Genomic DNA, 12,873 nt, shown 5'->3' on the forward strand with positions numbered 1-12,873 from the left:
AAGTGCTGCCTCCCATTCCTCCCGAGGGTCGGAGGCCCCCCTCGTTTACACCGGGCTGGGGAGGAGGAGACTGGAGCGAAGGGATTGGGCCTTGGCAAAAGCAGGATCTGAACCCCCAGCAGGAGGGGCTCAGGGCAGCCTCCTCTTGTGTTTCGGCCTCCTGTCTACGTGGCCTTTACTTGGGGCTCCCTTCATTTCATGGTCGAGGAAACTCCTCCAGGGCCACAGGCGGGCGCTCTGGGGTCCCTGATCCGGAGCCTCGTGGGGAGTGGGGGGGGGGAGCTACTGTGCCTGAGGCCAGCGCCCGGCCACACCCCCGGGCTGCCGCCAGGAGAGCAGAGCCCAAGGTGTCTGACCGAAAAGGGGGCGGGGAAGGCACGGGTGGGTGGATTCCCCATTCATGTCATTGGGGGCCCATCAAAGGCAGGATTTGAACTCGGGCTCTTCTGAGCGAGAGGACAGCTTGCTGCCCCTCAGATGGGCCTGGAGGAGTTCTGAGGTTCTGCCAGGTTCCGGTTCGGGGAACCTCCCACGTTTGGTCCCTCCTGAGTGGAGCCACCGGCAGAAACACGCCCGGAAGCGAGGGAGGCCCTCAATGGAGGCCAAAGTTTGGGACCATCCCGGACCTGAAGGGGGCAGTGAGGGAGCCTGGCCCGGGGAGGGGCCTGACCTCCAGCCCTGCGGACAGGGGACTCACCACCCAGTCCCTCTGGCCACAATCATGGTCATGATGATTTGAAACTGAAGTACATCGGGATGAGCAATGGCGGCCCAACTGCGGGGAGAGGAGACAAGGAGAGACTTTGAGAAGGACCAGAGGGCTGGGCAGGGGTGGGGGTGGGGGTGGGGCTCGGCCCTCATCTCCCCCCTCCCCCACCCCTGGAGCTGCCGCAGAGGGGATGGGGGGGCGGGGGGAGCATCCCAGGGAAGAGAGCAGAGCCACGGCCTAGGAGGTGGGATGCCTTGGACAAGTCCTTTCCTATCTGGGGGCCTTGGTTTCCTCATCTGTAAGATGGGTCTGGGGGCCATCCAGGGGACCCTGCCGGGAGTCAGAGTTTTTGCCACTTAGGAGTTGTGGGGCTGAAACGCCTGGGCCTCAGTTCCCCCATCTATAAAATGGGTGAGTTCATAGCTTGGAAGAGTAAGAAGCGTATTAAGATTCAGAGAGTCAAAGAATCTGGACTGAGAGAGCCTCTGGACCACGGCAAATAGCCTTATTTTGCATCTACTTAAAGGGCCTCCATGTCTTCATTTCTAAAATGGGTCTAAAATAAGGAGGTGTACAGGCTTGCTCACAGAGGTGTTCTGGGGAAAGGAGGCCACCGAGTCAGGAAGACCTGAGTTCCCATCCAGCTTTGCACTCTTTACTAGCTTGCTGACCCAAGGCAAGGAGCAGGCTGCCTCAGTTTCCTCATCTGTAAAACAGGGATAACTGTCTGCTCCACGAGGACGCTGGGAGGCTATAATGATTTAAAAGCTGTAAAGTATTTTACTGATAGTAAAGCACCTCATAAAGGCTCCATAGTGTAGTGAGACGGGACCTCCAGGTACTAATATCAACATCACAATGTTACTAACAACAGTAGCATAATACAGTCTAGTCAGGAGGGATCTATTATTAGCGATGGCTCTCTAGTTATTCTTAATGTAGCGTAATATGTGTTGTTATTATTTCTAGCTATTGATATTAATACAATAATAAAATAAATACAATAAAATTGATTGTAACAGCATATTAGGTATCTCCAGTGATTAATATTACTGGTTATTATTATTATTATTCATTGATGGAAATCATTTTATAATAAATAAAATATTTATATTATAAGAGAATGTTATAATATATTCTAGATTTTATTTTTATAATATTTTATTTTATTTTTATAATACATGTTATGTATAAAATACAAATATTTTATAATTTTGTTATATTTAACATAGATATGAATATTTTATAATGCAAATATTATAATAAAATATAATATTTCCTACATATCTATGTATATATACAATAATCTATAATAATTATTAGATGGGATCTAACATTATTTATTAGATGAAATCTCTAATTATTGTAGAATTTATTACAATATAATACTATAGCATATACTAGATATTAGGTGGTACTTATTAGAGGGGACATGTTCTTATATTAATATTATATAGTCATAACCATTATAATAATATACTTATTAAGTGAGATCTATCTTTATTATTGGCAGTACTACTGGGATTAGATGGGATCTCCAGTTTACTTATATCAGTATTATATAAATTATAATAACTGTTAATTTATATTATATCACCTATTATTATTCAATTGACTCTATAGTTATTATTGCTATTATAGTATAACAACACATGCTATTTTACAGGGGGTTCTAGTTATTGTTAGTAGCATAATAACATTAATTATTAATATAACCATCCATTATTATGTGGTTTCTCCAATGATGAACAATATATTAATTATGATATTGTGATCTAATAATCGATAATAATTTTAGAGTCTAATGGTATTTCATAGATGAGTGCTCCAATCATTATTGAATTTATTAGAATTCTTATGATATAGTAATAAGTTATACTAATTATCAGGTGGTATTTATTATATGGGACATATTATACATACATACAATAACCTTTGTAATCACATACTTATTAGATGGAAGCTGTCATTATTAGTGGTAATATTATTCCCATTAGACGGGACCTCCAGATATTAATATCAAAATTACTATGTTATTTGTTACTATTCATTATAATAATTATTTGTATAGAATCTATTATTAATATAGGAGATCTCACTATTAGATTGATCTCAAATTATAATTGATGATTAATATGATGGTATATAACAATCTATGCTATCATTATAAGTAGTTTCTAGTTTTTGTTATTAGCACAATAATATTGATTATTAACATAACATCGTATATAGTATCTCCAGTGATTTACATTTTAATATAAATTAGACTATTAAGACATAATATTTAATAACGGTTCATTGGGATCTACTGTTCTTTATTAGATGAGATCTCCAGTTATTAAATTAAATATAATTATTATAATAATGGAACATGCTAATCATCAGGTAGCATTATTATTAGATGGGCTATTCTATTATTAGATTATTCACAATCATTTTAATAATATGCTTATGAGACGGGATCTCTAGTTATTATTATTATTATTACTACTACTACCGCTGTTAGGTCTGATTTCCAGTTCCCTTTCAGTGTCAGTATTCTATGTCTCCCCTTTTTTAACCCCTCACCTTCCATCTAAGAATCAATACAGTGGATGGGTTCCAAGGCAGAAACGTGGTAAGGGCTAGGCCATGGGGGTTAAGTGACTTGCCCAGGGTCACCCGGTTAGGAAGTATCTGAGGCCGGATTTGAACCCAGGACCTCCCATCTCCAGGCCTGGCTCTGTTATCCACTGAACCACCCAGGCATCCCCTCTGTTGTTCTTTGCCCTCCTCGGACACAAACTGGTCCCAAAGGGAAGAGGAGAACTTGCTCTGCTGGGAATGCTGTACTCACTCAGGAAGAAGTACTGATGCTGGTGGTTGTAAGGCAGGTACTTCAGCTTCTTCTTGCCATACTGGAGGAGAGAAGGGAAATCGTTCAGAACCACTCGCTCCTGAGCCCTGGCCCAGTGGGAGCCCAGCACAGGGGCCAGCAGGGAGGGAAGAGGATGGGGGTTTTGTTGTTGTAAGATACTAAGCCAGGAGTACTGGCTACCACGTTGGGGGACGTAGAATCCCAAATGATCCTCCCAGGCTAGAAAGAGGGGCCAAATCTAAAAAATAATAATCTCTTAACCTTCCATCTTAGAATCAATACTAATGATCAGTTTCCAGGTAGAAGGGAGGTAAGGGCTAGACAAGGGGGAGGGAGGGCTTAAATGACTTGCTAAGTCTGAAGCCATATTTAAATCCAGGACCTCCCATCTCCAGATCTGGCTCCCTATCTACAGAGCTACCTAGCTGCCTCTCGAGATGAAATTTAATGAAGATAAATGTAAAGTCCTACCCTTGGAATAAACAATCAATTGCAGAAGGCCAGTGCTGAGGAATAGAACTTGTCTCAAGCTCAATAATGAGTACACAGTATGGTAGCCAATAAACCTTTATTAAGTCCCTACTGTGTGCAGCGCCCCATATGAAACAGCAATTGTCCCTCACGCTCCTGTATTTGCCTTCCTAGGACAGCACCTGGATAAAAACCCTGTCTGGCTGGGGGCCCTGAAACCAGGATGACCTCTGGCGATAAGGGCAGGAAGCCAAATGGGCAATGAGGGCCAGCTGTTGGCACGCGTTAAATCTGATGGAGGGTCCCCTCCTGCTAGGGGGCAGAACCTCCAGCAGCAAGGAAGCCCTCCTCACGGGAGGGACCCTCAGGCAGGGAAAGTCTCCCAGTCAGAAAATCCCTTTCCTGCCCTTATCTTCCAAGGGCTGCATTGCGCCAAGGCACGGGGCCAGCCTTGTGGCACTCATTCAGGTGGGCAGAACGGAGTCACACCTGGACAAAAATGAGGGGGTTGAAGGGGCAGGCACAGGCAGAGAGGGACCGAAAGGCACAAGGGAAGGAGGCCCTTCCCTCGCTGCCAAGGGTTGGCAAGGGTCAAAGTGGAGCTGGGTACAGCAGCCCTGGCAAAGCCCCGACTCCAGCCAGGACTCCTGGGGACGCGTTCAGCTCTGAGCTGAGGAAGCCGGCCGGGATCGGGCGTTCTGGGGAGGGGCCTGCCCAGGCGCTGCCCAGTGCCATGTTTCAGTTAGGCCAGGGAGGTGGTTGCCCTCTGGCACAGGAAGGGGGCGGGGAGATGGCGCCTTTTTGGAGAATGAGGTTATTAAGGCAGAGTGGGCACGTCAGCACCATGGGGAGGGCCCTGGACTTGGACACGGTTGGAAAGGGAACAGCGCTATTGCCCAGCTGTCTAACCATCCCAGGGAAGGCATTGAACCTCCCAGTCTTGGCTGTCTCATCTGCAGAATGGGCAGTAAGGGGAGGGATGCTCTGGCCGGCCTCTGAGGTGCCTTTTCAGGGCTTTGCCATCCATGTCGAGCTGCCACCCTCTTCCAAGTCTGTCCCTTCCCCTCTGGGCTGCCACCACGTGTAACAGCTTTGGGGCAAACCCCCCCCCCCGCCCCCCGTGGAAATCCGTCTCTCGCCATGCTGAGATTTAACATTCCTCGGGCTCAGGCTAGTCACCAGATGTCAGAAAAACTCAGAGGCCCCTTCCAGCTCAAAGGCCAATCCTATCATAGTCCGGAGGTCCAATCCAGCTTCAGACACTCGCTAGCCGGGCCACCCTGGGCAAATCGCTTTACCCCGTTTGCCTCAGTTTCCTCATCTGTCAAATGGGCAGGAGAAGGAATTGGCCAACCCCTCCAACATCTCTGCCAAGAAAACCCCAAAGAGGCCAAAAAAGGGTGGATTGACTCAATAAGAAAATCATTTTCCCGGAGGACACCGGGGGACAGAGAGAGGAGGGGCTTTGCCCAAGGGGCCACAGCCAGGGATTCAAACCCAGGTCCCAAACTTAGGGTCATTTCACTGCCCCCATCTCTGACAAAGGCCAGGCAGTCAGAGCTCACATCCTCGCACCCTGGTCCTAAATTCCAAGCCCATCGCCAGGGAACCACAGTATTTAGCAGGTCTGGTCCTGCCAAGGAGGTGGGAAGGGCTGGAAGGGGCCATCTGAGGCCATTTAGGCCAGCCCTCTAGTTTTACAAGCCCGGAGAAGTTAAGCCACTCATCCGAGGCCATACAGATGGGAAGATCCGGCCACATCCCCCTTACTTCTCACTGATTTGCCTTTCAAGCCAATCCGGAGGCATCCCCTGGGCAAATCGCTTACCTCCCGACACTCAGTTTCCTCCTCTGTTAAAAAAGGAGGAGGCTGGGACAGCTAAGTAGCATTAGGCCAGGAGTCAGGAGGACCTGGGTTCAAAGCTGGCCTAGTTGTGTGACCCTGGGCAAGTCACCTAACCCTGATCATCTGGCCCTTGCTGCTCTTCTGTCTTAGAATTGAGACCAGGAGAGAAGGGAAGAGTTAAAAAACAAACTAATGAGGAGGTTGGGCTAGATGACCTCAAAGGCCCCTTTTGTGGCCCTCATTAATCTCCCCCCTTCCCCTTTCTGCCTATCACAGCCTACCAGGTAAAGCATGCTTCTGTCTGGCATTCAAGGCCCTTCACTGCCCAGCTCCATCTTCCTCTTCTCCTCTCCTCTCTGCCCTCCCATCCATGCTGAGCGCTCTAGGACCACACCGCCTCCTCAGCAGTCCGACTCAAGAGCCACCCAATTCCCCAGTTCTAAGCCTGGAGTTGGGAAGATTTGGGGGTGACGCCTGCCTCAGTGGCTTCCAAGTAACCTCCATTGTGGGTCTAAGACAGGGGAGGGCCAAGTTTCTCCTGGCTTTCGTCAGTGATGTGAGGGCTTCTCATTTATGGGGGGGCCATAATCCCTCTGCTGGGCAGAGCCCCCAAAAGAGGGCCACCTCCTCAGCGCCACAGCTCTGCCCCCGGGAACCGGGCCCAGAGCAGGGGCTTAATAAACGTTTAGGGAACTAACGAATAAATGAAGGAATGAAGGAAATCCTACCTATGGGAGGCCCCCACCAGAGGCCAGCCTTCATTTGGGGACAACACGGTCCAGCTCAGCCAGAGCCCACTCCCTCCCCCACCCCACCCCCACCCCCATGAAACAGGAAGCCTTTTGTTTCTGGAAAGAGGATTTCTGTGAAATCGTACACGGTGGCAAAGCCAGGAGTAATCCCGTTGCTAATGGCAACCCGATTTTAAATTAAAACCCTGGCATTCAAGATGAGCCTGGGGAAGCCGAGGCGGCCTGGGGAGGACTGACTCCAACTCCCTCACACACACACACAGATGGTGGCAGGATAGGGGGACCTCTGGGGCCCTCAATTCCAGCTGCCTTGATTTACAGAGGGGGAAACTGAGGCCTAGAGAAGGCAGGTGACTTGTCTACTCACTAGAGAGAGTAAGAGGTGATTCGATCCCAGACCTTCAAATTCAAAATCCAATATCCTATTTGTGAATGTGACAGAGACAGAGACAGAGAGGCAAAGAGGGAGAGAGAGAGCCAGAGACAAAGAGAGAGAGAGAGAGAAAACGAGACAGAGACAGAGACACAACGAGAGACAGAGACAGAGAGGGAGAGAGACAGAGAGAGGGAAAGAGACAGAGAGAATGAGACAGAGAGAGAGAGAGAGACAGAAACAGAGACAGAAAGAATGAGACAGAGAGACAGAGACAGAGAGAGAGAAAATGAGAGAGACAGAAACACAAAGAGTGGCAGAGACAGAGAAAGACAGACAGACAGAGAGAGGGAGAGAGAGAGCCAGAGACAGAGAGAGACAGAGACAGAGAGAGGGAGAGGGAGAGGGAGAGAGACAGAGAGAGATAGAGGAAAGAGACACAAAGAGAGAGGAGACTTCACAGGCCATCTCTGCCAATCCTATTTTTCTACAAATCAGGAAACTGAGGCCCAAGGAACAAAGTGCTTTACCCAAGGTTATCAAGGTTGTGAGCGTCCTTGGTGGGTCACAGGATCCCAGGCAGTGGGATCCACCTTGGAGTTTTAGATTTGGGTCTAATCTCTCAAAAATCTAAATCTCTCAAAAGCGGGTGTTCCAGGGAACACAGAGCCCTTATCTGTTGGCAGGCTCCAATCACCCTTTCTATCTACACATCTACATACATGACCCTGAATCAAAGCTGACACGGGACTTCCTGATGGTGGGTCAGGAAGGACAACTAGAGAAGACTTTCCAAGCCACCACTTGCAAGCTGAGGGCTACCGTGTAGAAGCAGAATTCGATCTGTTCTTCCTGGCTCGAGGACAGAACTGGGAGCCCTCCTCCTGCTAGAAACCCCTTCTTCCCTCTCTGGTCTTCCTCCACCTCACTTCCCTGCCTCCCTGATTCCCCAGAGCTCTGCAATCCTGGTCTCCTCACCCTGTCTCCCACTAGAGACTCCTTTAGGCATTTCCCTTGCCTGGTAGGCTTTCTTCCTCCTCCTCCTTTTTCTCCTCCTTTCTATGGGGTCCTGGGAGTCCTCTCTGTCTCTGTCTCTCCCCCCACACTCCTCCTTCTCTTCTCAGCCTCCTAGCTTCCTTTGGGTCCCAGCTGAAATCCCACTTTCTACAGGAAGCCTTTCCTGGTCTCCTAAGATTGCCTCCAGTGTATTTTGCGTACCCGTCATACAGGCTTGTGATTTCCTCTCCCCCTCTGGATGGTGAGCTCCTCAGGAACAAGGGACACCCTTTTGCCTTTCTTTGAATCACATGGCCTAACTTGACCAGCCATAGGGGAAAAATGGAAAGAGGAAAATTGCAGCTGGATCCTGGGAAACATCTCCTGACTGTGAGAGCTGTCCCTGAGCAGAAGGGGCTGCCTCAGAACGGGGTGAATCTCTCCCACCTAAGAGGCCTTCAAGCAAGTGATGAGCACTTGCCACTATGTTGGAATAGACTTCCTTTTTCAGGGATGAGTTAAGACATGATGACTGGACATCCATTGCTAAGATTCTGCACAATGGGATGTTTGCATCCATTAGACTGAGGAGCTGGTCTAAGTATTTTGGACAGGACCTTGGGTTTGGGAGTTGGGAAGACTTGGAATCAAATCTGACCTCAGACATTTGGATCATGGATTTAAGATGGGGAGGCCCCTTAGAGACATCTAACCCAACCCCATTCATTTTACATGTGAAGAAACTGAGGCTCATTGAGGGGGATGAGTGACTTGCCCAGGGTGAGAGGCTGAGTGATGAATACAGCTCTTCCTGATCCTAAGTCCAGAGGTTCAGCTCAAGATATTAAGAGGAACAAGCTGGCCTTTCCCCAAACCCCATTTCCAACCCATGTTCTTATCTTACTCCACAACTCCTTCCTCTTCTTCCTCTTACCTCCACTGGCTGCCACTCGCCCAGGACAAAAACATGGAGCATGTTGACGTCAGGGTCCTTCTGGAAGATGTTGGGTTTGGCGTGATGCTGGAAATGTCGATGATTCCACCAGTTGGCTGAGGCTCCCTGGAGGGGGGAAAGACAAGAGATGAGGCTGATGGGTTCTGAACTGGAGCCCTGGAAACAGCCTATTCATCAAGAGCACTGGGGCCAGGAAAGCTCAAGGTAAGAGGCAAAGGCAGCCAGAGACTGTGAGAGGGGAATGGGCATTATGTGCCACATCTATCGTAATGGCCTTCAAAGATGACCCACCCTGAGGAAGTCAAACCAATGACTGCCAATGAGACATACCTCCCTCATCTTAGCAGAGAGGTGGAAGCTACTGGGGCAGAATGCTGGATACACTGGCAGATCAGTTGCTGCATCAGCTGTTTTAACCCAATACTTTTCTTTGCTACAAGGGAGGGTTTAACTAACCTCTTTTATTGGGGGGGGAGCTTGAGAGAGAGAAGAGAAGAGGAGGATTTCTAGAAATCACTGATGTAAAAAGCAAAAGGCATTGATAAACATTTAAGTGGAAAGGGAAGTCTCTTAGGAAAGAATGGATAAACTGTGGGACCTGTGGCAAGCTATTTGCTTCCTTTGGACTCAGTTTCCCATGCTGTAATATAGGATGACTGGATTAGGCAGACCCACTTCTGGCTCTGCTATTTTATGGACCAGATGATTTCAAAGACCCTCTCCCAGTTCCAAATCTGTGAGCTTCCATCTGAAGACCATGAAGCAGTTTGGACAGACTTGTGTAGTCAAGCCCTCTCATTTTACTGAAGAGGAAACTGAGGCTGGGAGGAATTAGTGACTTGCCCAGGATCATGCAGCTAGTAAGTGTCTAAGGTGAGATCCTTCTTCAGGTCTTCCTGAGTGCAAGATCATCGATACACAAAGAGGAAGTCCCAGAATGGCAACGGCTGGATCCATTATCATTAACTCCAATCAGGCCCCTCATTTGTAGATAGCCGCCCTTTTCTGGCCATTCTTATGGACCCTCTGGCGCATCTCCTCAACCCCCTCTAATTCCATCCCCCCACAAAGCCCACTTCTCTGCAGATGACTGTGTCCCCTACCTCCTTCATCTCACCAATCAATCAACGGGCATTTATTAAGCGCCTACATGGGCCAGGCTTTCTCTTTTACAATTCCTTTTTTTTTTAACCCTTACTTTCCGAGTTAGAGTTAATACTGAGTATGGGTTCTAAGGCAGAAGAGTGGTAAGGGCTAGGCAATGGGGGTTCAGTGATTTGCCCGGGGTCACACAGCTTTGAGGTGTCTGAGGCCAGATTTGAACCCAGGTCCTTCCGACTCCAAGCATGCCACTCTAACCACAAGCCGCCCCCCTCACAGTATTGTTAGGAGGCTCAAACACATGAATAGATATACAAATGCCTAAAGCATTCCATGTGGGAGCCCTGAGTGGGATCCAATGTGTGTCCTATGAGGGAGGAGCCACTTCTATGAGTTCACAGATCCATTCGTGGCCCAAGGCACCCAGTGAGGAAGCCCTTACTTAATCAGTGGCTGTCCACTGAATGGCCCTGTTTAAGTAACCTGTCTAAGGTTACTTCCAGCTGCAACATTCTATAGGTCTAAGATTCCAGGAGCCTGGATTTCTAAAACTCAAGGGACTCCCACATTTTACTCCCATGTTTCCAATATTCTTCTGTTCAACATCCAATCAGCATTCATTAGGCACCTACTGCATGCCAGGCACTGTATGAATCACTGCGGATGCAAAAAGGACAAGCCAGTCCCTGCCCTCAGGGAGCTCATGATCTAATAACACACAGATGAATGGGGACAAAGGAGCTACACACGGGTAAAATGGAGGTAATTGGAAGAGGGAAGGCACTAGAATGGGGGGGGGGCAGACCAGGAGATTTTAGTTGGGACTTAAAGAAAGCCAGGGAAGTCGGGAGGTGGAGCTGGGAAGAGGGGACAGGATTTTTAGCATGTCAAACAGGGGAACTTGTCTTTTAGACCACAGCAGGGAGCCAAGGAGGCTTCTTGAGCAGACGAGTGACAGCCTGGTCTCAGGGCATCCCCTACGCTGGCTCCCCAGAAGCTGTCCTGCAGACATCTCAGTCAAGGCCATGAGCTTGTGCCAGGTTAATGTCTCAGACGAGCATGCAGGCCAACCAACAAAAACACCCGCTTGCTCAAACAAGCATTTTTGCTTGAGAAACATTCTTGGCACAAGCCGGGCTTTTGGCAAATCTGCCATCTGCATCCAAATCTCTCTGCCTGTCTTAGGAAGTGAACACCCAGGAGGCAGCTGAGGGCTCGTCAGTAGTCTCTGGGCCCCAGTGATTAACTGGGCACAAGCAAGGGTCACCCCCAAAGCTCAAGCCTCTGAGCAGGCCACAAGGGGAGAAAAACCGCATGCAAAGCTCGAGAGGAAAATACTAAGGAATCCCTGCCAAGGATAAAGCTGAAGGCTGCACTGAGACATCTGGGACACCCTGGAGAGCCCTTTGGGGTTGAAAGGCACTTTATGTAGAGAGGCTTCTTTTTTTAAACCCTCATCTTCCATCTTAGAATCAATATTGTGGTTGTTCCCAGGCAGAAGAGCAGTAAGGGCTAGAGACAACGGGGTCAAATGACTTGCCCAGGGTCACCCAGCTAGGATGATTCTGAAAACAGATTTGAACCTAGGACCTTCTGTCCCCAAGCCTGATGTTCTATCCACTGAGCTATCTAGCTGCCTTACCTATATAGTATTTTATTTGACTCTCATAGCCTCCCAGGGAGGGAGATGACTATTCCCATTTTGCAGAAGAGAAGACAGAGGCTCAAGAGGTTAGGTGATTTACCCAAGGTCACCTAGCTAATAAGCATTCAAGGGAGGATTTGGACCCAGTTTAAGTCTAGGATTCTTTCTACTATACCAAGTAGCCTGAAAAGCCTTCCTAGAACTTAACTTTTTTGGCTTTAGAGACAAAGGACCCTGATTCGAATTCTGATTTTGATCCACACTTGTGTGATTTTAGGGACTCTGTTTCCCCATTTGTACCCATTTGAGGCTTCCCAGGTCCTATGTAGCTCTTGAGCACAGAGGGAGCTTTCTTCCCACTTCTTTGAGGCAGCATGGAGTGGTGGAAGGAGCACTGGGCTTGGAGGCAGAGGACTTGTGTTTGAATCTTACCAGCTCTCCATGGCTGGCTGCATGACCATGGGTCAGACCTGGAAGCCTTTGGGCTCTCTGGTTCCCTCATCTCCCAAACGAGGGCTTTGGGCCAGCTGCTCGGAGGCTTCAGGGTCTGAGCATTGTGTCTCACATCTTAGGAAGTCCTCAAGACATGTTGGTTGGACCAAACAGGAAAAGGGAGCTCCATCAATGAGGAAATATCTCCAGCAAGTGCGGCCATCTGGGCAGAACTAGTGGGGCAGCATGGGAAGGATGTGCTCCCATAGGGTCAGCCTCTGAGAGGGAGACCAGATAGGAAGATGCCACCAGTGCAGGAGAGCCAGGAGCTCTAGGAAGGCAGGCAGGGATGCTGCTGTCCCTCCAGCTCCCCATCAAGAAGGGTTCTCTACACACAGTAGGTGCTTTAAAAATGTTTGTTGAGTAGAAATGAAGTCAGTGCCCAGACAATCCAATTCTAGCTGGCATATAGGTGGCTTATGGGCAGTGGGTGGCCCAGTGGATAAAGCCCTGGGCTTAGAATCTTGAGTTCAAATCCCATCTCAGACACCTATTAGTTGTGTGACCCTGAGCAAGTCACTTCACCCTGATGGCCTCAGTTTCCTCATCTGTCAAATGAGCTAGAGAAGGAAATAGCCAACGACTCTAGTATCTTTGCTAAGAAAACCCCAAATGGGATCTTGGAGAGTCAGACACACCTGAAACAAATGAATCTGACCATGTCCCCTTCACACAC

At 48.4% G+C, this 12,873-nt stretch overlaps 1 protein-coding gene across 1 annotated transcript in view; it reads right to left on the minus strand.

The window, feature by feature from the left end:
* Positions 1-619: 619 nt before the first annotated feature.
* The window catches only part of LOC100009895 (acyl-CoA 6-desaturase), a 35,086-nt gene continuing 22,832 nt past the window's right edge, over positions 620-12,873 (minus strand). The window contains exons 5-7 of the mRNA XM_056803575.1: positions 8,939-9,064; positions 3,546-3,606; positions 620-775 (exon numbers count right to left, since the gene is read on the minus strand). Of these exons, the coding sequence (XP_056659553.1) occupies positions 726-775; positions 3,546-3,606; positions 8,939-9,064 (237 nt within the window). The 3' untranslated portion in view covers positions 620-725. The remainder of the gene's footprint in view (positions 776-3,545; positions 3,607-8,938; positions 9,065-12,873) is intronic.

The sequence above is a fragment of the Monodelphis domestica genome, chromosome 6 (genome assembly GCF_027887165.1).
Source record: "Monodelphis domestica isolate mMonDom1 chromosome 6, mMonDom1.pri, whole genome shotgun sequence".
NCBI lineage: Eukaryota > Metazoa > Chordata > Mammalia > Didelphimorphia > Didelphidae > Monodelphis > Monodelphis domestica.